We start from the raw sequence: 26860 nt of genomic DNA on the forward strand, positions 1-26860 counted from the left end.
TTATGATAACCATCATTAATAAATGGTTAAAGTTAATTTAACTTGAGTTGATAGTTATTTCAGTGTTAACAAACAATGACATGCTTTATAAACAAATTAAAAGTTGCTTGATAAATAGTTTTTTAAATGATTTAATTGTTTAACAGTGAAATAACTGTTAACTCAAGTTTAATTAACTATAAATGTACCCATTATAAATGATGATTGTAATAAAGTGTTTCTGAAACAATCAACTTCCCTGATTGTGGTATGAACCCCATTATTACCTGACCAACAAAAAATTACAGCCAGTTAACTGAAGCAACTACTATAAAGAAATCCATGTGCAGGTGAGCTTTATTAGGATTTTTCCTGGATGGGTATCATGACAAAATGACTAGCTGACCTGAACATATTTCCAGATAAGCATCTCATTAAAATCTCATTAAAATATCCTATCGCCTGCTGTCGTATGATTTAGACAGCATTATATATTGGTTTGGCACAGCTAAGAATGATGTTTAATATGAATTCATGTTATCAAACTGTCAGCGTGTTCACTACATCTGTGGTTAAGTGGTGCACGTACAGTGCATGTACTGAACACAGCAACATCCATATATGACTCCATCTGTCATCTGCTTCAATTTCTCGTCATGTCACCGTGTAATCTGCATTGGATGCATGTTGTACAATTAAACAAGGGCGACATGTACAAACATGGCACTTGAGGGAAATGACCCTCCCCAGCCACCCTCCCTTCAGCTGTCCCTCTCTCTTTTCCACCCACACACTGGCACTCAGCATAAATCAGGCTCAGTACTTGTAATGGTGATTGTGTGTTGAAATAGCTAGTGTATGATTTAGAAGACTATAATGCAATAGTGTGTGTGTGTGTGTGTGTGTGTGTGTGTGTGTGTGTGTGTGTGTGTTTGAGATGGTGGGATGGATTAAGGAGGGCTAGTTCGGGATGTATTGATCCGGATTTAGAAAATCTCAAATCTCAGCTGGACAGGTGGAACACGAACATGAACACGCACGCACGCACGCACGTCGAACACGCACGCACGCATGTCACACACGTCACACACACACACACACACACACACACACACACACACTCAGACAGTTTTGTCCCGTCTTTCACTATAAACACACACCTACACAAGCTCACAGCCAAATATGAACAAACTCAGTTTATCCATTTTCTGCGATGATGGTGCCAATTACATGTAAATTATAAGTGGAGACCAACAGGGAGATAAAGAGCAGTCAAAATCAGTACTTTTCTAAAAATGTAATTGTTACAATTTTCTCCAGTGGGAGATCACAAATCCCTCATAACATTAATTTCTTACTTTATTTCACAGACAAGTGCATATACACATGTGTTCAGGTAGTGACATCACATGAAATCAATATTGCAATTATCTGTTTTGATCTAATATCTGATTAGATGTGCAGGAGAGTCTCCGCCCATACAGTGGACTGCCTATTGATTCTGCGTGATTAATATGATATATTCACTAACTAAGAACACTATAGTAAATGTAAACAGGCGCTATTTTACATCTATTGCAACTACCAAGGTAAGTCATGTTAAACTACAATTACTGCATTGTGGTTGTGAGCTGTGGTGTTGAGTAATGGCAGATTATGATGTCACAGTGTAATTAACCTGTGACCTTTTGGACATCAAACGTTATTAATTCATAATTTTATCCTATTAGACATGTGTATGTCAAATTTTATTGCAGTACATGTATGAATTCTTGAGCTATGATTAAAAATGTGTTTTGTGAGGTCGCAGTGACTTTGAGTCGTATTGAACATTTATACCAGTTTTGACAAAATTCCCTTAACACTCCTGATGTCTTAACATTCTGTACACGCCCTCCGGGTCAAAAATGACCCACCCTCACTGAAGATCTAAAATGAAGCAATTTCATTTCATTTTAAATGCCAAATCTATTTAGCATTTAGCATTTTTATTGTAACACAGCTGTCATATATGTTTCTTTACTAAAGTAGATTTATTTGTATTATTATTATTGCTTAAGGTACTTCAAAGGTGGTAACCAACATTTCAATTTTTTTTAATCAAGAGATAGTACTTGTATAGCCCAAGAAAGTATCACAAAGGCGCATAAAGTAGTTTTGAATGCAGGCGCTTCCAATAATATTCAAATGCAAACAACATAAACCAACAAGGCAATCTGAGAGGGTGACCACGACCACTACCGGAGAACAAGCAGCCGCTTCACCCACGTGTCCCAGACCTCTCTAATGCAGCACAGAGAGAACTGAGGGTTCTGTCATCTGCAGCACGTTTACACTTTGAATGTACAAGTGTCAGTAAACAGGGCCTTGATGGTTGTGTCTGAAACAGTTTGATCTTTGAAAGTTGTGTATGGGTCAAGGAAAGGTGACGGTACACCTGCACAAGAAAGTTTTAGTTCTGTCTGAGATCAGTCAGCACAGTGTGTGTGTGTGTTTTTGTAGTCTGTAACTGACTCTGTGACTGTGATATTAACTTCCGGGTCAAAAATGACCCGAAGATAATCTTTGTACCCAAGTGGTGTACAGATTCCATGGAAATATGAATAAAGGCGATATTTTCCTTTTTCTAATGTTGGGGTCACATTTAAGTCATTTTTTTCTGCTGTTAAACACAGTTTTGGGTCATTTTTGACTCGAAGACAACAGGGTCAAGGCGTTCAAGAATGGGATGGTTGTACAGAAGAGCGAATGGATAACCTAAAAACATATTACTTCCAGCCCAATCTGCAGCGAGCGCGGGGGCATAAGAAAATATTCTGATAATATATTCATGGCCTCTGTTTGTGGCAAACTCCACCTTGCTCTTGAGGAGCTGCAGCATTCATTTGGTGACACATACACACATACATATGATCACAAGTACTGTACGTACTACTGCGCTGAATCGTTGAGCTGGTACTCTCGGGCGCGGCTGAAACACTCCTGGATGCCTGAGTCGGACCACAGACGGATCATGGCGGAGAGCAGCTCGGCGGAGTAAGGCTCTGTGTCCTCCATGCGACTGACCACATCACACACCATCTTAGCATCCGCCTAGAGGGAACACATGAGAGGAGCAGCAGGAGGTTAGTTCTCTTAGAGGCCTGAGGAGGAGCAGGGAGTTGTAATCACATTACCACTCAGACTGAAACATTAGCATGGTAATTATAAAGTAACACAACCATCACAGAGAGAGGTCAGTCCGCTTAGCACATTTGAAACAATGTGCCACACGGATTAACAGTCAGAAAGTGGTTCTTCAAGAATGCTTCACCATGATAAATGATGTATGTTAAGTAACAGCAATTAAAACAATTACAGAAGGTGATACAGGCAGGGGACAGAAGAATAGAACAAGATTAGGAGAGAAGAACGAAATCAAGCATTTTCAGCTCCCTCTGGGACACGTGTCATTACAAACACTGTGTCAGTGCAGAAGCAGACACATAAAAAACAAAGCTACTGCAGCTTCTGGGCCGGATACTGTCATCATATTGCAAAGTGGGCAACCCCTCAGGACGATGCTCTAAAAACAGTGCCATAGGTAAAGCCGTTTTGACTTTTTGTTAGCCGCATAAAGGCCAAAGAGGACGCTGTTGTCGTGCAGCAGTGATCTGGCTCTGGTTCCTTCAGAGACGGTTTGTCTGCACCGAGCTGCTTCCAGACAAAGAGGCAGATAAATCAGCTCCTGGTAACTGACATAACAGACCTGTCAGTAAGCTACCAGTGCTGGCTCACATCAGGCTATTCATACATGTTTTTGCTTCAGTTCTTTTGAATGCATGCGTGGATATAACAGGATTACATTTTGAAACATTACTTTTCTTTTGTTTAATTTATATGAGCTGGTATGTGTTTATGGAAAATCTCGCTAGCCACTTAGCTATGAATAAACCAGCTGCAGAGATTTCGCTTGGACTCTGCTGCCATTAGCAGCTTCTTATCTGGATCCAGCAGCTGATCCCCACCCCCCTTCTCTCCTTTCCTCTTCGTTCTTATTGATTTCTTTTCCTAGCACTCACCTCCTACATGGTCATTCTTGATTACAGTCATAATGCCAGGACACTGGGGCCCTGACCTTTGCACTGCCAATGCTTGGTAGCTTCATAAGCTATTAAACTAGAAATGAAAGAGTTCTACATCTGTAACCTTAAACTGAACTAGGTGGCAAAATTATAGACTCAATCTTTATTCTTATTGAATAATGTCAACAGACATGTAATACATCAGGCCAGGATCCAAGCCAATCTCCACAGTCACTCCATTTACAGCAGACATATACCGTTTTGTTCATTACATTTTATGTTAACAGTTTATGCCATTGACATATATTTTACCTTTAATTAAAAGAAAACAACAACAGTCATCTTCACTCCCATTAGTGACAGGAATAAATATTCAAATATTTTTATAGACATTAGAGACATTCCCTTAGAGCTCTGACTAGATTTAAGTGCATCACCATGAAGCTCTGGGAGGTCCGAATAACTAGAGATGCTTAAACCTGACATAAAATAAATACAGATGAATAAATGAATTTTGATAACCTGCATAACACATTAGTTCAATTATTCTTGTAGAAATTACTTCAATTACAGAAATTGAGGATATAAAAGATTGAAAGAAATGATTGCTGTTGGAATCAAAACAGGTTTAGCGCCAAGAAAATCCTTGTATCTAACAATATTCCTCAGCTTTCACTACAGCTTTCTTTAAGTGTTAATGGTAAAACTGGTAGTATTTAATTGAGTCAAACGCCCTTTTGTGGTGAAAATGATGGTTAACATAACTTACAAGATAACAAAACATGATAATAAATCTGTTATAGCTTAATTGGTAGTTAAGAAATACCCTGACTAAATCCCATCAGAGAATGTTATACCCTATGCTTTCAAATGCATTATGTGGTAGAGACTCAATGATGATCCAGATTCCAAGATTCTTAAATTGCTCATTCAGCAAGCTTGGAATATAACCCCGTCACTGGTATGTTACGCAAGAATCAAACGAATCAAACATAAATAATAGATCATGGATCTAAATATACTCCACTGTTATATACAGCTTCAACATATAGGCAATTCTATAAATGGGATGTTAGTATTACTGTGGCCTCAGATATCTCTGAGTCAGCAAAATGAAATATGAACCACAATGGACAGACTTTAGAAACTATGATACTAAATAGCACTGAAATCAAATAATCAGCAAATCAGTTCTTGTGTCCCAACAAATTACATTTTCTCTTCACAGCTGAAACAGAATAGCGTCAGGATGAGTGTTGTTATTAATGTAATGTAATTGTATCCAGACATCATAATCAGATTGCACAGCACTCTATGAAAGTACAATAACTGAAGACAAGATCTGTTTGAGGCATCCACATCTCCCTAAAATTCATAGCATGCCATGCGATCAGGAAGAGATAATAACAGATTTACAGGAGTTTGGAGATTTGACAGTATGCATATGCTCAGCAGCAACCTCATTAAAACTCACACAGTGAGAAACTCTCCCACCTGGGAATCGCCTGATGCAATCAGCGTAGCCTCAATACATTACATTTACTGGAGGATTTCGCCAAGGTTCTAGGCTGACCCCTCATCCACCTCGACAGCTCAAAAAGCTAATCATGTCAACAAAGACGTCTCTGTCGGGCAGAGGATGATTTCACAATGAAGCTTAATGCTGAAATGCTACTCAGCTTAAAAATGGCTCAATTCATTTATCCAAATTTAAAAGATTCAGACTTTGATATGATCACTAAAGAATGGGAAATCTTTCGCTATCGTGTTCCTTCTTTTTTCAATTAGGCCTCTGTTCTCTTCACTGATTCTTCCTATTTTTGATTCCTGTCCTTTTTGCATTCTATCTCTTTCCCTGCCTCGTCACCCATCTGGACCAAAGTCAAAGATTCCCTTCATATACAGTAGCAGTGCTTCTGTAGACAGTACAAATTCATTATATGCCCCTGATGTGAGAGCTGTCAATCAAAATCAGGTGAGTACCATTCATGTGGACAGGGATCCTTCTTCTCAGCTCTTCCATGCAGAATTAGTTCGGGTTCATTTGGGATAAAAGTGGACCAAACAAACCCAAGACTGTGTAGTAAGTAATGGTAAGTGAGTTTTATGACGATAAAATTACTTTTTTTCTGCAAATGGAGTCTGGCGGCTGTGGCAAGCGGTAGTTTCTAGTTAAACAAAAATGATCGTATTCTTTAACAAACAGATCTATCTCTGTAGGCATTAAGAATAATAATCTGACTGTCAGTGGCAAAAACAAGTACTTTTGAAGTGGATGCATTTAGAAGGTGAGTAATTGCCCACAGTGATTACCTTGCAGGTTTTGCAATATCCTGCTGCAGTGGTCTCGCTCATTAACAGGTCTAGGATCTTACGGCCATGTTAGCCGCTCTGAAGCTGTACAAAAGTGCATTGGGCTTACTGCTAATGTGAGTATCACAACTTCCTCACAATAACATGCAGATGTTCAGTAGATACGACATTTACCATGGTCAACTTCTTAGTTTAACATGTTTAAATGATAACACTGAATCAAAAGTATTGGAAGGCATTAATAATTGTCCTAATGATTGTGCTAGATGAAAGGTCAAGGGAAGAAAGTTCTTCGACTTCATCCTCTGAGGACCATGAATATGTGCACCAAAAGTCAAAACAATCTAAATAGTCAAATATATCAAATAGTTGTTGAGATGGCAATCTTAAAACTTAAGGATTACAATAATGTATCATGGATACATGGATAATTAATTAGTTGCTTTTTAACAAAATAAGTGTGAACAGAAACTTTACCAGAACCTCAGGCCGCTTAATGAGCTTAACTACATCTGTGATGATGGACTTCCTCTTCAGCTGGCATTGTTTGTGTACACAGTGGCTGTGCACTGTAAATAACAGCAGATCATAATCATGTGAACTGGAACTGTCATTTTATTCATTATTCCTTCACTCTCTGTATGGTGGGCAGTTTGCTCCTTCCTGTCTATTACACTCTGCATCTAAGCAACTCTCCAGCTGCTTGACCTCATGCAGTCAGCCAGTCTTCCTCTCAGCCATTAGCCACCCCTCCATCATAATCATCGCTGGCATAGTCTCATTCTATCCAACCTCTAACTGCACTCATCTCTTTTTTTATTGTCTGTCCTTCACCTCTCCTTCCATCTGCGCTCATGATCATGTTTGGTTTGTCTCCCTTTCTCCCTCCCTGGCATCATCTTTCGTTTTTCTTTCATCTTTCTTTCCCCTTCTTTTTTCTCCTCTGTACTTCTGTCCATCCTATCCCTTTCATACATCACATCTGCCTCTCTCACCGTCCTTTGGTCGGTTACCTGTCCTCTCTTCTCTCTTTCTCTACTTTTGTTTCTCCTCCATCTTAGTCTCTCCTCTCTTTCAATCAGCAATCTCTTTTCCTATCATAACTCTAATCATTCCAAGTGTGTGTGTGTGTGTGTGTGTGTGTGTGTGTGTGTGTGTGTGTGTGTGTGTGCAACAGATGACATGTGTGTTTCTACCTTGGTCCTATAGATCTGCTTGGATTGATTTATTCTAATGGTTGTGTTTATACATCCATATCACATTTCTCCATCCCCTTCCAAAGTATGGGATCAGCAGATAGATATTCTCTTTTTGTATCCCCCATGCTTTTGTAGTTACAGTTTGACTAATTCACCAAAAGACTGTTAACTGTGTCATCTGACTGTCCAATGGCCAAAATCTGGATGGGCTAAGTTCAGTTGATCAGAATGTTGAGAGGTCAATCTGAGTCATTTATTACCATGTCCAGCATAACTTTACATGCCATCAAGGAAAATAATGTTTAAAATTAAAATTGCTGTTAAGTGTGACCTTTAAATTGAAGGACAAATCAAGTTGTGGATCTAGAAAATCGTGACATCCATACAAGCAGTAGCAAGTGATCTGAGCACTTTTTTTAGCCTAAGAATTTGCCTCTCAGTCAACATACAAGCTGCCCTACCTTGTCGGTGGAGGTTGCAGGAGCTGTATGTAGCTTGTGAGAAAGACTGAAGACATGACTAAAGGCTGAAAAGTCTCATAACCAATGATAACGGGTTTAATCATGATTCATTTTCTGCCAGAGGATACAGATGAGCTGAGAGATGATATTTATTCATCACATTTATACACACACACCTCACAATTGATTTATAGGGGGTGTATAAGAATGGTTTCGTTATTGCAGATTCAGGTTTCGAAGGTGTTGTATTGTCTTGGTGAGCTGAGGTACAAATGAAAGCAGAAATAAACACCGTCACACACAAACCTAACAAAAGGTCACGTCTACCACGCTGTTCTGTCACATGCAGTTATTTCTGTTGCTCAAGTGAGAATGATGTTTGTCTGTCTCAGTGTAAGACATGAAGTAGGCTGGTAGCTGCAGTACAGGGGTTGTCTGAGGCACAGTGACCTTTTAGACACACACACACACACACACACACATGCGCACGCACGCTCACACACACACAGACACAGTACAAAGGTGTTTGTGTGTGAATATTCATTTTGAAGAATTCAATTTTGCTATTCTTGCATCAGCAACTTCATTTTTTATTTAAATTTGAATATGTTCTGTGCATGTTTTTTTTATGCTATTTTTAGTTTTGGTATTATTTTATACATTTTTTATATTATTAAATATAGTTGAAGTGATACTTTGTTCTCTTACATATCAACATCTCAAACAGTGTATTTCAGTTTGTGATTTCTAGTATCTTGCTTTTGTCTTAGTTTTACTTTAAGTTGGTGATGAGAGCCTTGATGAATGTATGCAGGTGTGTGTGTGTTCCTGTCATTTAAGTCTAATGACAGCCCTGCTATTTATTTGCCTGCTCTACAGCTGAGCTTGGACACTGAATAGGAAATCAGTGGTGCCATCATCATCATCTGTTTCTTACTCTGCTTCCTCACCTCTCTCCCTCAATTCAGTTTAATATAAGCACTTTGGTAGGTACTGATCATTCATATCCCTGTCATTTTCTCTCATCTGTAGCTAGTCATCCCTCTGCACATCACACAGATATAATCACAGTGAGCATCTTCACCAAACAAACAAGCATTCTCCAAACATGCATTCATCTATTCATTCACCCATGTGTGTGTTACTTGATTTATTGGCTGAAGTGAATACACCACACCTGTAATAACAGGGAACAACTTGAAAGCATTTCAAGACTTGCACATTTGTATCACCTACAGAGCTGCACACTCCTCTATCCTCCTTAAACACTGATGACACTTAACATCCTGTTAAATCTCTTCTTTTATTTCACCAGACCTGGAGTCAGGTGGTACTACTGTTAAGGCACAGGTCCTCAGATTCTGTAAACATTATATTTAATCCACAATATCATTTAGACCACTGCAGGAGTGGGATTACACAATGATGATCTGTTTCACAGACTCCCCTTTCATTTAATACTTGAGACTATTAAGATATTACTTATCAAATTCCCATATGTGTGGCTGATTAAACTCCTGTAGTTCTCACACAGCAGCAGGAACGATATTGTGTGAGTCATCTATACAGTCTGATTTGAGAGAAGAGCTGTGTGTAATTCTATACAGGGCATGACATCATTATTAACTCATCGTTTATCAAGAACAAATTCCAAGTTTAATAGCAAAATCACTTGTGGTAACACAGCTGTCTTTCTTAAGCTTCGTCTTATTTGTCGGGACATTTTGATTAAAAGGAAAAGTCTAAAATCAGAGTGGAAACATGTTCACTCTCACGTCAAGACGAGGATTACAGGGCGTTTCTGTTTTGCCACTTCTAACCGTGACATTTGCAGCTGTGGCTTGTGTACACATAATCAGAAGCGCTACAGCATCATCAACCCTGCATGCAACAAACAAATATAACAAGTGTATGCATTAAATGTCTTTACTCCATAGCAGACACCTGCACAGCTCCAGTTTGCTAACTGCACTGTCGAAGCTCAACATGAACCCATGTGTTACCTTCAATTATCTCAATTATCAAACCTCCACTGTTGATTGAAATCCTGACCTTGCCCATAATTAAATATACGCTCAATGCTGCTGCTGGGGAGTGACAACAAAAGCTCAGGGCGTAGGATACTGTTAGGGGGCACAATGGCAAGAAATTATAAATAAATATTAACATACCGATTCCTGCAGACCCTTCAAGTTTTCAGGGGGGTTACGTTATCATGTTTATGCTTCTGCTCAGAACCAACTCCACCGCACGGGCACATAAATGCCTTAATTAGCACAGACCTCCATTTCACCTGTTGCTGATTCTTAAGGGGCTGAGAAGGGCTTACGTGATTATTCACCCCAACTCCACCTGCTGATTCTGAAACTGAAGAATGGCAAACATTTTGTATGTGTCCCTGGAAAAGTAGCTTTCAAAAATGGAGCCCAACATGTGTTTTAGCCTAAGTGTGTCTTTTATGCAAACACTTTGTGACAAACATGAAAGGGGCTAGTTGTGATTCATTTGCCCTCTGACACTGCGGTCACTCATTCAAGCCCAAGTCCATGGTCTGCTACTTGGCCCGGCGAACAACCACAGCTCGCTCCATCTGTCGTCTTCTAGCAGGCGCCGATCCCACTTAAAGAGATTTGATTTGATGTAAATGTGTTTCAGTGGCGGGTAAAGTGCTGTTCCAGTTCCCTCTTTGCTACTGACGCTCCGTCCTGTCTGTCAGCAGCCACACAATGCCTCATATGGAATGACAGAGTGTTTGTTCATCTGGGTGTGAGTGTGGGTATGAATAAGGAACAATGTGAGAATAAACTGTGTGTGTGTATGTGTGTCCAGAGTGTGTTCCAGTTGGGCAGTGGGCCATAGACACACTTCAAACCCACAGAACAAGCCAAGGATCCTGTCTAAACATACATATTGTAAGACACAGGGTCAGTATGTGTGTGTGTGTGTGTGTGAGCTCGTTTCATTGCTTGTGTTATAGTAAAAATGCTCCTTTATTCCTACGCAGCCTCCCTTGTACTCAACCAAAACTATCGCGCATGCACACACACACACAGTCACGCTGCAGTTGTCAAGGAAACAGGGCAAGTAATTACCTTTTAACCTTTGCCCAATTAAAATAGGGACTCTTATCTAGGGATCATCCGCCATCTGTAATAAGTGTATAAAACACTGTAAGAAAAAACCACTACCAAGGTACAAAACATATTTTTAGTTATCACAAATGTCAAGTAGCACGGACTACATCTGCATGCACGACGATGTACACAATCAGGAAATCAGTATCATTATTTTAAGGATGTTGAAAGTAACGTTTTGGAAATGGAGTTGCTGCTGTACCCAGAGTGCTTCCCCTCATGCAGACCTTTTGTCTTACATTTTTGTTAGCAAAGCAGCTGTAAAGCAGAGGCATCTTATCTTGTATCCATCTACCCCCTTTGGGAGCTGATTTTACAATAGCAGTCAGGTTTTTATGCATTCTCTCATTCGCTGTGCAGCCATTTGTCAGCAGCATTAATCATCTGACATGAAAAATTGACTTTTAATTATTTTCCTACAAGCTTGAGTAATTTACAGACATCTGAAGTACCAAATGAGTAATGGGTTTGGCACAAGGTATGGCACACTAATCTAATTATTAATCAACAAAACGAGCACTGAGTGATATAATTACATATGAAACAGGTCAATACAGTCTGCTTTATGAAATAACAGGCCTAAGGATGACTTTACCTGCCAGTTACGATCAAAAACTCAACAATGTCATGCAACTTGTCATTATCTCTTCTCACTCTCATTCACATGTTCATATTGCTGTCACTGTGTGCAGCTGTGCAGTAAGTGTGTGTATTGCGTAGCTTTTAAGATAATGATTTGTTTCACTCCATCTCGTGATTTTTTTTAACCTAGAACAGTGTGTGTTCTGACAGGAGGGACAGCATACGGTGAACTTGATGGTGACCACAAGTTCAAAAGGTCTTCATTTATTATCCCGTCTATCTTAATGATTCTTCTTAAACATACAGAGTCGAGAGGAAAACGTGGAAAAAACAGAAAGAGTGTTTCTGGTATATCATAGAAGGTACAATGGGTACATCATAGAGCTAGGCTCATAAATTGACCAGGCCAACAACAGCATGTGACCAAACTATGAGTTTCAAGATACTGTGTGCTCAATTTAGATTGTCCAGAGATTTCAATACTGGGTAATGACATCAATTTAAGATCTACGGAGCAGTCAATTTCAGATCCACAAAGGCTGGCGCACTAAAGTACAATACACGGCTGACACGATCATGCACACACTGTACACTATGCTTGCTCTGTGTGGTTGTGGGTTAGTTAATATATTATATCTTATAACGACTTTTGATTAATAGGTAAACAAATGTTAAATTTCATCAGGTGGCCCTGGCCTATGGACGACTGAACCTGCCCAATCCAGAAATAAATAAATAAATAAATAAATAATAATAATAATAAATAAATAAATAAATAAATAAATAAATGTGGCTGAATGATAAATCAACATGCCAATAAATAAATTAAGAAATATGGAAAATGAAATGGGAAAGTAAATATATTAATACAAATGTAAGTTAAAGCAGAATTATCTATTTTTGTCATTTACGTATTCATTTTTTTTTTAAATTTCAGCAGATTAAGGCCTCCGTACTGGCCAGTTGTTATAGGCAACATACATTCAATCATATTATATAGTTAACATGTTTAAAGAACGCAAACAGCATGTATGCAACTGCATGAATAAACCACTGGTAGAAGAGAAACAATGTCTCAACAGATGATACAAAATGTTCATGTAAGAGTGTGTTCGTGTGTGTGTGTGTGTGTGTGTGTGTGTGTGTGTGTGTGTGTGTGTGTGTGTGTGTGTGCTGACGTCACAGCGAGCATCAGCCATCAGATATCTCGGAGAAAAAAACAAAAACATGGTTGGCATCTCTATCATCAATCTGTTCTCTCTCCTCTTTCTCTGTCTCTCTTTGCTCTCCCACCCCTCTGCTTTTCTCTCTTCTATTTTGGGGCTCCAGTTCTCTCGTTCAATCATCTCCTTGTCAATCAAACCTCCTCTCTTCCCTCTCCCTCCTTCCTCTCTCTCTCTCACACACACACACCTCCTCTATTATTTCACCTCATTACCATCTCTTTCCTCTCCTCTCTTCCTCTGTCGTCTGCTGGCACGCCCCACCCTCTCGCTCCGTTGTTTTTTTTTCACTCTTTCTCACCTCTCCATCTCTCTCACTCCTCTGCATCATGTGACTCTCAGCTGCAGTTGCCATGGTGACCATCCTCATTTCCCAGGAATGCAATCTTGTCTGATTCTCTCCTTCTCTCTCTCGTCCTTCGCATCCATGCTGCCGCACCCTCCTCCTTCTCCTCTTCCATCAGCATCATCCTCTCCTTCATCTGTCCATCCTCTCTATCTCTCCTTTCCTCTCCACCTCAACCCGTCTTCATCTCTTCTAATTTCCTCTCAATACACAAATAGTTTACATAATTGTCTGCTTCACTTCTCGATTTCAATCAATTACATTCCGCTCATGTTACTGATGCAGACGCACTGCCAATAGCTTGAGGTCCATGCACCGCCTCCCCCCCCCTCTAGCAGTTGCTGAATAATAGAAGTGATGAAATATTAAATTGTTGTTCAGCCCTCCTGTAGACTGCCCCAATGGAGCCCTTACACACACATAACACAGACACACACATATGTTTAGATATGTCTGTGTGTGGTCCCATGCTTTGCTCTGGTGGAGCTTCCGTTGCAACCCTCATGGGGCATCCTGCAACCACACCCAAGACAGCACCCACACATGCATGCACACAGAGGCAGGAGGTGGCGGATATGGGGCAATCCTGTCAATAGCAGTCAGAGAGCGGCGAAAAAAAAATCAATCCCCCTGTCCCCACCTTAACCCCGAGAGAGATAGAGCTGGAGAGAAGGAGAGGAGGAAGAGCAGGCACGGCTTTGCATGTAAATCATAAAGCACGTACATGAGTGTGTTACAAAACATCATGTATGCAAAAACCTTTGTCTCGCTCGTGCACAGAGATGCACACAAGGGTACAATCAGTCTCCACCTACTCTGGAGTACAATATTGCAATGAAAGGTCTAAAACTGGAAAAAATCGCAGCAGCAAATGGTGGATGTGTGATGAGCTCCGCGAGCATGTGTTCACACCATTTGGGCTGTGGTGTCTGTTCTGAAATCTCAGATCTTTAATTTGAGAGGCGCCATCTCTGCGGCCTGTATTTTGTCACTGTATATTTCATTCGAGAGTCTAAGCTACCAGTCAACTTGTGTTTATTTATTCATTCAGTCTATAGGCTGCTCAGGGTAAGGGGTCTATACTCAGCTTCCAGCAATAGCTGTACTAAATATCTAAAAAGATTATCAGACTGTTTAAATTAAAGCTGAACGTGAATAATTAATGTGCATACAGAATATATCTATTATTTATATTTCGTTGTTTGTGTTTTGGTTTGCCGTCTTCCCTGTTGTGTCAAGTGGGCAGAGCAGGGTTTGAGAAAGGTGATCAGAAGGGGTGAGACACAATATTAATACGGCAATATATTATATCCCCTCCCACTGCGACAAATACTGACCTTTTATCAAAACATTCAGGTGCTCTAAGAAGATTCCCTGATGAGCCACAACTTAACTTTGACTTTATCTTCTGTTTTTCTGGTAGCTCTCAGGCCTTTTGACAGTTTATGGCTATTCTACATTGGAATGATGGCCCACATGGACAAGTTGCAGTCAGTGTTTGATAAAGAGGCGCTAAACTACACACACACACACACACACACACACACACACACACACACACACACACACACCAAAACGCCATCATTCATCAAGTTTAAAAATAGGTGTGCAATGCATCATTTAATTCAGCTTAAATGTGCATGTGTCTGTGTCTGTCTGTCCATCCACACACCTAGATGAACAACACTCGCCAAGATCCAAGCTGCATCCCAGACACCAAGAAATCACATCTGTGGCAGTCATGTATACACACACAATCAAACATTAACTGAGAATATCAAATGACCTGTGTCTCAGGATCACTCGGGCAACACTCACCATAATTAGTGGTTGATAGTGGGAAATGGCTTTGTACTAAGGACTTTAAGGCAAAACTTATAGGTGGCATGAATACACTCCCTGGGAAAACACACACACACACACACACACACACACACACACACACACACACACACACACACACACACACACACACACACACACACCAGGGCCTCCATCTGTCTTTGTCAACACCCATTCTTAAAAAAGGCCACTTCTGTCTCTCACCTTCTGTTCCTACCTGTGCCGGCTCGCTACTCCTTATTAAAGAACCTTCGGCTGCTGAGCTGTGTCCTATCCTTTCAAGTCTCTTATGATGGGTTGAATAATACTTTTATTTTACCTTACCTCTTTTATAGCTGGCATTGCTTACTTATTCTGTCCCCCCCCCCCCTTCCAGTAATTCTATTGTGCCGAAACAACCCAATTTCTCCAGAGGGATCAATAAATCTTAAGTTTCACTCTTCATATCTGTTTCTGTTTTTTCCCACCTGGGATCTTCAAACAAACTCCCCTCCCTCTTTCCCTCTCTTTAACTGTCACCCTTCATGCTCTGAGCTCTCCCTCTCCTTCTCTCAGTTTCTCTCTTGTTGTGCCTTTGGAGTAACAGTCTCTCGTCCAATCTGCCTCTCTGTCACTCACTGTCTCTTTTTTCTCACACTTCATCTATACTTAGATCCAAGAATGGGCTGTCATCTCTTCTCTTTCCAAACACACCTTGTCCTATGCGTTTACTGGTATCATGGACACACATGCACCAGGGCTGGGCAATATATCGATATCAAATCTAAACAATGATATGACACTAAATACCTCTCAGCTTTTTGGATTATCGGTATTTGGTGATACGAGTCTACAGCAGTCTACAGTAAAGTGATGTCACTGTCAATGTTCTACTTGTTCTAACACATGCCTTTACCCACTAAGTCATTATATCCACATTACTGATGATTATTGATCAAAAATCTCATTGTGTTAATATTTTGTCAAAGCACAAATAGTCATCCCTATAATGTCGCAATATCAATATGGAGGTATTTGATCAAAGATATCATATTTGATTTTTGTCAACCAGTTCTAGCATTTATGAAGTTGAGATTTATGAGATTTCAGTATTATTTCAAGGCCATATCATCCAGCCCTAATACAGACAGACAGGTTCATGACTTCATTTCGGATTACTACTACAATAGGTTTACATGCTGGATGCTTGAATAAAAATCAGTTTTGTTACACTGTCCAGTGCTGCTGTACTGTATCTGAAACGCTCTGTTTTATCTCCTGTCCCTTTACGGCCCCTCCTCCTGAACACTCGGTCTGCTCTGATTGGTCAGCTCACACACACCTGAGCAAGAACTGCTCACCATTGTCCAGACGGCTCTTTCCCATTTTTAGCTTCCAGTTAGCTTCACTTTAACATGAATATAGACATACATTACACAAACTCGACATGGTGTCGTAATGTGAGGCCCCAAAGTTATGGAATTAAAGGCAGGGCTTCTAACGAGGCGTTTCAGGCACTTCAGGAGCAGTGATTCAAGCATGGATCTCTTGTTGGTGTGGACTTTGGTCTTTTTCATTTTCAAGACATTTTACATGCATAAGAATTTAACAAAATTAAATAAATGGAAAATAATGTAAACACATTATGTCTCCTTTGAGAGAATACTGCTTGAGGAAAGCTTGCAATATACCCAATAATGTAATACTCATATGTGTAGTAATAGGTTCTCATATTTCTGTTGGCAATTGCGAGAATTTGAGTTCTGTTATATAAAGCAAAGACAAACACGTGAAGAAGAGCTGTATCATAACAGGTAGCTCCTATGTTTGGGTGTTGGCTCTCTGGCAGTTTAGCAGGCTAATTATACACATTATAGATGTGTGTATTGCTGCCTGTGTGTGCATAGTTGCACCCTGCTGTCATCCATGCCCACCATCCATAGTGTGGATTCCTTAATAATGATGTTTATCACTTGGGTTGTGCCAGAGTTGGCAAGTGCTACAAGCCATTTGGTTCCAGTACACTGACTGCATATTCCCGGCATGACACGGAAAAACTGGGGTGTGCTTGTTTTGGATATTTATGGGCAAGATATCAAAGTTGAGCAGAGGTCTTTCCATAGAGATCTGTTTGGCGACATTAACCAGACATCTCTGTTGTTGATCAGACAGTGATCACTGATGTATTTGTGTACTGTCATAACTGAGTGTAATGAAGATGGAACTAGGATTAGAAACTCAGGTCTCAGGCCAAGATTCTCTCCTGGAAAAGATGATCCAGATAAGGAGGAATCAGCTGACCCATGTAGAATTATTTTTCCTTTTTTATTCCTTTACTGAGTATAACAGGCTTTGTCAGATCAGCCATTATCTAGATTCCCTGGTTGCTATTTAATTTACCACTCAATGCTCATTCAAAGAGTAAGGAGTTTAGTGATTCAACAGGATGTAAATAAACACTTCATAGTGGCTGAAAATGGCTGAGATTGTATAAGGTTAAGAATGCCTCCTAGGCATTTCCCTTCAGAGATATTCTAGGCATGATCCACTTGGGAGCAGACTTAAGGAAAAATCCATGACGTACTGTTAGAGGACTACAACTCCCAGCAGGCCATGGAGAGCTTGGGGATTACAGGAGTAGTAGGAAGAAGCTGTTCAGGAAGTCTTGGCTGCTCTGCATCTGCTGCTAACATTTTGCTAGAGGTTGATGGAATAAATTGCAGTTATCATAATATGTTCAGTTTTATTTCCTAAAGGGTCAATATGTAAGCTTTTTAGTTTAAAATGTTCCGGAATTCATAAAGTTATCAACCCAAGCTCCCCCAAGCTCTTAGTCAGAACCAGTAGCTGCATGACTAAATGAACAAACTAGCCAAGGGCAGCTACAGTAAGGAACTAGTTAGGAGTTACTCTGGTGATATGCTACCCCCTATTTGTTATGCAGATGATTTTGAGAGGTGGCAATTCTAACATATTGTACCTTTAAGAAAATCTATCTACTCGCTTGTGGTATAAAGCAAATGTCAATAAATGATTGTGTTCTACATGTCTTTCAGACAACAGATTTAAGATCTGATTATGATTTAAAGAAATAATCAAAAATACAAATATGTTTGATTCTGAAGCTTGTTAGATTTCTGGCTCAGTTTTCAACAAGATATCGATCGATAAAATTATATAATATATAATTATATCAGACAAAAGAAGAGTCCTAAACAATAAGTCAATAAATTGAGTATTCAACATTTAATCCATGGAAATTATTCTGATGATCAACAGATTTCAGTTTTATCAAATGTGAGGATTTATTGCTTCTCTGTATTGGTAATAATAATTTTTTAGAGTAATGGAGCTGCCATGTTGGGTTATTTCTGTAATTCAACAGACATATTTACTAAAAATAAGGATCAGTCCGGAAAGTGTAAGTTGCAGGGCTAGACTTGAAAAAACAAACAAACAAACAAACAAAAAAAACCAACACAATGCACAATTCATAACTGTGGTATCTGGGTCCTTTCATACAGTAACTCTAGTGATTTACACCTGCAGGTCATGAACACCAGAGAGTCATGAGATAATTTGTGGTTTTGGTGGGGAGTCAAAAGCAACATTGAGGAATAACCTTAAAAGGTTGCTCAGAGTAGCTGACTTTACCCACAATTTCGATGAAATTAATAATGTATGTAATGTATGAACAATGTGTCTCAGTACATTTAGATTAGGGGACTGTTACATTCCAATGATTCTCTTTGGTCTCAGTTTGGAAAGGCTACATTTTCTAGCCCTTTTTTCAGCTAATTCCAATCAGCAGGATCCCACTACAGAATGTGGGTTTTCCTTACATACAGTCCATCAAAGCAGAAGTATCAAATGTGAATCCATGCAGTGACTGTAGCAGTATGCTGATGTAATGCAATCCCCGTGTTTGTTGAGCAAGACTGAGACAGAAGGAGAGGGGGAGGGGATAGAGAGATACAGAGGAGCAGGAGAGATGGCGAGGAGGAGAAGAGAGAAAACAGAGGAGGGCTATGAAAATGAGTCGAGAGAGAATTTGTCGGGGCCCCAATTTCCAACCAATAGCATGTCAATAGACGTGGCCAAAACTCTGCGCCCAATCATGTGGAAGATGGCTGGTCAGGTGACTGCATGGCTGCGTCTTTCATGGAGGTGGCCGACTAGACTGGTTGCTACGGTAACTAGTTGGTATCCTAGAGACTGGCAAAGGGGCTTATAGAAAACTGAATGGTAAGACACCCATAGAGAGAGGGAAGAAGAAGAAACCTCACCCCATATCTTACACACAAGCACACACAATCTGTGTATGCATTTAGGGTGTTGTGTCCATTACAGATAATAGCTGTTGAATCAGATTATCTTATATTCACAGCTACAAAAACACACACATATGTCCACACACAAGCAGCAGAGAGAGCTGGGAGTACTACTAGCCCGGCCAGATGCTTCACTGAACTATAAATAATGTCCATGCTACCAAACACTCAAAGAGCGGTACTTGATGAGCCCAGCCTTGATACGCCTGTGTATGTCTGTGAATCATCTGTCAGTGAAAAGAGTTATGCAGAATGTGTGTCTGTATATGTGTGTGTTAGTGAGTGTCATCTCATATTGCCAACACACTGTACAGCATTATGTATGTGCCAGTTCTGCCATATATAACGTTCAACAGCTGCTTATTGTGACCACATCTCCAAGGTTGATTTTGTACACATGTACTGTTTGTTTGGAAAATTTAAAACATTTCATATTGAAATATTTATGTGATTATTAAAACATTAGCATAGAAAGTGTGGATGACAAAGGCAGAATTCACTTCAGCAAGCTCCTTCTAGAAGTTTAAAGCTCCACTCCAGTGTGATTTGGTATTTTTTTCATTTTTTTTTTTCAATATCCTATTTCAGAGTCCTTTCCTGCCAATGTTGATTAGTCACACTTTATTTACACCAAATATTTCTTGACAAATAACTTAATTTTGGTACTCAAACTCAAAAAACAAAACAAACACATATTTAAGCTGTTGCTAAAATGGAATTATGATGTCTGAAAGCTTGCACAGATGCACTGATAAGACAGTCTGGAAAGAGGTAGCCCTAACAATGTCCCCCATACTACGTGCCACTGGCTCAGTTTTATGGCTTATATGAGTAGTGTGGCTCATATGAGGAACAGGACAGTGTGTAGTGTGTGTTACAGTTTGCCCGAGAGAAAACCCAGCAACTCCTCAATATCCAAGAAGGCCTTATGTTAAAAAACGATCACAATTGCTATCCATGCAACTGCTGTTGATCTGGTGAGAACAGCAGTCTGGTTGTGATGGTAATGTATGTCGCTACTATTAACCACATCCCCTCTGTTTGAGAACGAATGTTAACTGTAAAACAGGTAGAAGCACTGGCTAGAGGATTTAAGTCTATGATGGTATTTCAATTCATATCACAGATGGCCACTTCTTTATCGACGGTCCAGTGTGTAGGATTGAGGAGCTAACAGCTAGTATGCTGGCATTCCCTTTTATTTACTACCAGACATTTACTCTTACCTTTCATTTGATTTCCAGGAAGATGCATCCTTTGACTCAATCAAGAGCTACTGAAAAGGGAAAAAAGCCCTCTGAGTCAGCTAGTTTGCTAGCAAGCTCACTAGCCCGCTAATGAGTCGACAAGGGTAGGCTACAATTATGAAGCAGTTATCTGAGAGACAGAGGAGGTTAAATAAAAGTTGATAGTGTAACACAGATGATGAGTTACGACAGCTTCCTTTATTTTGGACAATGTGGTTCTCCGTTGTTGAGACAATTTGCTTTTGGTCAACGGTGCAAATTACGTGTCAAGTTTCACCGAAGTTGAACTCAAGAATTATGCAGATTTACCTTGTATGAATCGGGAACGTTATTTATACTTTCTTTAACCAGGCTTGAAAACAAAACTGAGATCACATTATTCATGATTATCTAAGCTCATGAATGTCTGTGCGCAAAGGTAGCGTTTTCGCTTGACCATGTGTTGTGTGCGCAAGTATGTGGTCACTGAGGTGGTTGTGGTTCCCAGCATGTGTGTGTATGTATGTGTGAGTGAGTGAGTGAATGACACCCTATGCTGGTGCAAAAATGCTGGCACTTGTCTGGCTCTAACACTCACCCAACCATGATAAAACTGTGCAGTGTGTGTGTATGTGTACATGAGTGTGTGTCAGCACCCTGTGGGCAGAACTTTCTGCAGTACAAGTCTAGAAAGCAGCAGTGATGCAAAAGCTGCCTGACTGACTGGGCGCTTTAACAACACACACACACACACACACACACACACACACACACACACACACACACACCACAACACAGCGTCTTCCATCTTTTTTTCCCCTCATTTCCCTCTTTCTCTTCTCTTTTCTCCCCTCTCACTCAGCCCATTACTCTGATCTATTCAAGCTGCCCCCTCTCCATTCTCTCTGTGAGAAGACTGAAGAACAGTGAACAGAAGCAGCTATGGACAGAGAACAGCTCCATCACACACACAGCCTCACACAGAGAGAGAGAGGATGTATGTGTGTGTGTGTGTGTGTGTGTGTGTGTGTGCTGGGGGGGGGGGGGGGGGGGGGGCACACACGACATATTACTGTATGCATCACAGAACTCATACAAGACCCAGTAAAGCAGATAACTCATAAAGTACACATTGGACCATAGACACATAAAGTCTCGCTCCGTCTCTATCCTGCAGCACTTTCTGTGTCACCCTCTTCATCACAAGAGCCTTCATCTTAACTAACAAGCTGCCCAGCGGTTGTCACAAGCCGTGTGAGGGTTCACATACTGTACATGTGCTGGGGGAAAAAAGCATTAAACTGAACCAACTTCAGTGAAAACTATCAGCAAAAGGAAGAGTAGGGTTTATATGACATAGATAGTGCACGGTCCTGGTCACATCACAAAGTGGCACAGGGAAATCCATATACGCAACTTTGGTTGTAGAAATATGGTGACAAGGGCGCAACATGCAGGACTGTAGGGTAAGTATGCTACCTACTTACTGGCTCACTGATGCTGATGAGATGAACTCCTTGAACATTTTCAAGATACCTACTAGTATCGAGGCAATTGGGTCGATGTATCATAAATGTATTGAATTTATGATAACCCCCCCCCCCCCAAATTTAAAAAAGAAAAAATAGACCATGCATTCAGCTGTAGTACATCTTTACTGAGTCCCTTTACATCTCTTTCCCTTGGGTTGTCATAAAATAGCCGATAGCTGCCATTTTTTTCAAGGAATAATGGAAATATAAAAAAAAAAGCTTGAATTTAAGAGCTGAAATATGAGGAGGATGTGAGGATAAAGAACAGATTTGACTCTGGAGTATGAAAGATATGTCATTGTAGGACAAATGATGAGCCCACTGGCTGATAGTGACAAATGGCACAAAGATAGCAAGCAATCAATGTAACTACTGCTATACTGATAGGCGGGGAAAAGATTTAGACATATTTATAATTAAATATGTCGTGGCTGCATGTTGAAGCAGATCTGCAAGGATATGCTAACGCACCTTAAATACGCCCACTGGTTGCACTGAAGGAGGCAGGAAAGGAGGACTGAAGATGGCAAGGAGGAGGGGAAAGGAGACAGAGAGGATGAGGATGAAAGAGAAGAGGAGAGAAGTGACAGCGAGAAGGGGGTGGGGGCGAGCGCCAATGAGAATGGTTGAGAGGGGGAGAGAAAGAGACTCTAACCAGCTTTCATTAAAAATCTAGACACGTTGGGGCCCATGTTATGTCATTGCCCAACACACAAACACACACACACACACACACACACACACACACACACACACACACACACACACACAGGCACAAACACACACATACACACACACAGGCACACACACACACACACACACACACACACACACACTTGAATCTTTTCTCCCTCAGCTAATCAATAGAAGCAGCACTTAGGATTGCAGCACAAAAAGAGCTGGAGAAGGAGACTGAAGTAGGCCTTGGAAGAGGAAGTAGGACTAATCATACAGGGTTATAGGATGGGCCAACATCTGGGCTGAAAATCCAACATAATCAACAAAGAATTGATCTTTTGTGTCTATTGAATCGGTTGTTGGAAAACACTAAGGCTCTAAGGTCTACACTGAGTGCAGCTTTAATCTTCTGTTCAAGTGTCTATGTCTACACGTCCTGTATATGACCAATGGTATTGTAAATCTCCACCTATGCACAATTTAGAACAAAGGGCATAACAATGATGAAAACATCTTATTGTGATGTTTTTTTTATACCAATGTTGTAAAAATTACAATTCTTTCTTATCAATTAATATACAGGCCTGTATTTGTGCTTAACTACGCAACAAAAATTGAGTGTGTGATTGTATCACACATAATCACAAACTTCTATTCTTCCATAATGTATTCATAGCATTCTGCTACCTCTATTGTAAAGTTGGCACTTAATTGAAGGTACTGATGACAATGTTGAGATGAAAAGACAGAGGAATTTTGAATCACTTTTAAATGTACATATAAAATATGTGTTAAACTTACCAGTGGAGATGTTTAGTTTAAAGATTTAGTTGGTTTGAAATTAGTTAGAAAATAATACTTTGTATACTTCGCTCTCTGAAGGTTTTCAAACTGATGACCAACCAACTGAAGGAAAAATAAATAAAATGTTCGAATGACTTGTCCTTGTGTGCATCCTTGGAGTATTTCAGTACCGAGTCTTTTTCAAGTTGGTCCTGAAAACTAGACAAACTGCAACTAACAACTGAAGCGGATGATGCTGCAAATGATGCTGACAAACACCTTCACATACTGTGAAGACAGAGGGCCTCACTGCCTCCCAATCCGGAAGCACTCAGTTCAAGAAAATTTAAGGTGGTAAACTGAAATTGACAGTGGTACATAATCTGACAATATTGGCTATATTTCATTATTTACACCAGACAATTAAAAGGCTAGCTGCTGGCTAGCTTTCTGAAACACAAGTAAAGCGAGAATTCACACTCGGTTGATTTCTGATATACAGCCCAAAAACATTTTCTCAAACAGGAAAAACTATAAAGCCATCTACTGCCAAGCTTAAATGGACATACAGAACCCTTATTGCTCATATAATTAACATGAATTAGCACAGCTGATAGTCATTGTTACAGCTGAGTGAATGAATGTGGTTCTGGTGTCATTTTAGCTTGTATATTAAAAGTTTCATGTTTTCATTTAGTGTGGCAACTAAAAACACAATTTTAAAACTGCTGAAAAACGTTTTTTCAAGAATGCTTCACCTTTCAGTTTGCTCCTTAACTATTTTTTTGCATATGATGACCAATTATGTTCATTATCAATTAATCTGCCGATTATTTACAGATTATCTGATCGATGGTTTAGTCTAGAATCTTTTAAAAAAATGCTGATAAATGCTCAAAACTATTTCCCAATGCCCAAAGTAACAGATTGTTTGTTCTGTCTGACCAGCTTCACACATGAGATGGAAAGCAGCAAATCTTAACATTCAAGAAGCTCGAACCTGCAAATGTTTGACATTTTTTTTAACTGTGTTGAAACCACAAGATTTTGGTGACATTTTCAATCACTTTAAATGTTCTCTTTCATTTTCGCCTTTTGGCTAAATGGGGGCAAAAATGTGTTTAGCAAAGCAGTAACTAGGCATAAACATATTGATGCTTGGATGAATGGGTGAAAGTATGAAGCAAAGATAATGAGGGACAGTTAGAGAGAAGAGAGGAATATAAGAGGGAAGAAGGAGAGCAGGACAACTGGACAGGTTGAAGGGATTGATGGATCAATGTTGTCTTTTCCATCTCACATGTGCACAGGGGAATGGGTTTTATTCCCCCCCCCCCACCAAGCACGGGGGACACCCCATTTGAAGCTCAATTATTTATGAACAGACAGATGCAGCTTTTTATGAAGTTAATAATTGAAGAAAAATGAATCCGAAGGGGGAGGGGGAGGGAGAGGGAGTGGGGGAAAGGACTGAAGAGATACAGGGAAAGAAGGCAGAGACAAAGAGATGTTTTTTTTCTTACAGAATAGTTAACCATAAACCAGCTGACCAGTGGAGGGCTGGGCTCCTCACCCTCTTCTGTTTTCATTCATCTCACTTTCCCTCGACCTTCCTCTCCTTTTCCTCAGCTTTTTCCACATCAACAATGGTTACTTCATTTACTGTTCATTCTGCTCTTTATCTCCCCCCTCCCTCTCAGGTGTCCTTGTTACCATGGCAACAGCAGACATCAGAATGAATCATCTAGAGCACTCCCGTCTCTTGCAGCTACGGTGAGAACAAACATACGAATGCATACGCGTCAAGTTGACGGGACACTGTCCTCAATGCAGCTGACTCGACAGAACTGCAACATTTCTTTACCGTCGTCCTGGCATCATAGGCACACACACACACACACACACACACACACACACACACACACACACACACACACACACACACACACACACACACACACACACACACACACAATGTGTCATGGTTTGATAAAGTTGAAAAAAGTCAGAACAAACATTACAAATGAAACACTGTGGTGCTTACAGTCCCCAGCCTATAAATCCTGTTCGACCAAAGCAAAAATGACAAATATTTTTGCATTTCACGTCACAAAACTTCTAACCATTATTCAAAATCATTAAATGGTGTTTACGGGTCTTGGGTAGTGCTACTGCATATGTGGGAAAAGTAGTATAAAATCTTTTGTGGCTCCAGAGGAAGCTGCATGTAATCTGATCAATTGTGTCCAGTGATGTCAATCAGTGACTCAGTTGCACTGTGGGTAAATGGAGGCACGCAGTTTTGAAGAGGAAGAAGAATGTGAGGCATAAAAAAGGGCGATATCTCTGGTTCTGCTGTATCAATTCCGATGGTTTCTTTTTAAACTGTCCGTGACTCCAACAGTGTTGTAGCTGTGCAATGCTAGACCAGTGGGCTGCTTTTCAAAACCTGGTGCCTATTATCCACAAATTGACAGTCACTGAGTTACATCACTGGAAAGAATGTATCAGATTAAATGTAGCTTCTTCTGGAGCTATAAAACGCTTTATACTACCTTTTTCAGACATGCAGTAGTACTCCCCAAGATCTATAAACAACTTGGTTGCCTAAAACTGGTGGCGTTACCCTTTAAGTAACCCTTATTTATGATGCTGGAGTTCCGGGAGTTGTCGGATTATGTCTGACACGGGAGAGTAATTCTTTATTGTCATGTTGTGTTTATAATATTGTCTTTTTACAGGTAACAATGCAAAGACACTCCATTTATACCTTCTGTGTGGAGTGCTGCAGCCATCGACTAATGTAACTACATGAAACCTGTGTGATTCCTATGTGTTTGTTTGTGTGCGTGTATGCAAGTATAACGTATTCACAGGGAAATGTGCCTTTGATAGCACTCTGATGTGTCAGTGTGTGTCCTCATGTGAGCAGTGTGTGTGTGTGTGTGTGCGTGCGTGTGTGTGTGTGTGATATTTCTGTTCTTGAGGTTGACATAAATACAGGTCTATTGACCAAAGACAGGAAGAGAGAAGGGCAAGGGGAGAGAGAGCGCTTCACGCTGATGGTATCTGCTAACCTTCAATTAGCAGCGGTAGTCAGCAGGGCATTGATTAGCCTCTAAATGCCAGAGCACTGTGCAAACACCCACATCCACATCCAAAGACACACTCACACAGAGGTCCACATA

General features: G+C 40.2%; 1 protein-coding gene across 2 annotated transcripts in view; it reads right to left on the reverse strand.

Moving 5' to 3' along the window:
- The window catches only part of gnao1a (guanine nucleotide binding protein (G protein), alpha activating activity polypeptide O, a), a 104755-nt gene that overhangs the window by 32687 nt on the left and 45208 nt on the right, over nt 1-26860 (reverse strand). For both annotated transcript variants that reach the window (XM_030425147.1, XM_030425148.1), the window contains exon 4: nt 2912-3072. In XM_030425147.1, coding sequence (XP_030281007.1) covers nt 2912-3072 — 161 coding nt within the window. The remainder of the gene's footprint in view (nt 1-2911; nt 3073-26860) is intronic.

The sequence above is a fragment of the Sparus aurata genome, chromosome 8 (genome assembly GCF_900880675.1).
Source record: "Sparus aurata chromosome 8, fSpaAur1.1, whole genome shotgun sequence".
In the NCBI taxonomy this organism is placed as follows: Eukaryota; Metazoa; Chordata; class Actinopteri; order Spariformes; family Sparidae; genus Sparus; species Sparus aurata.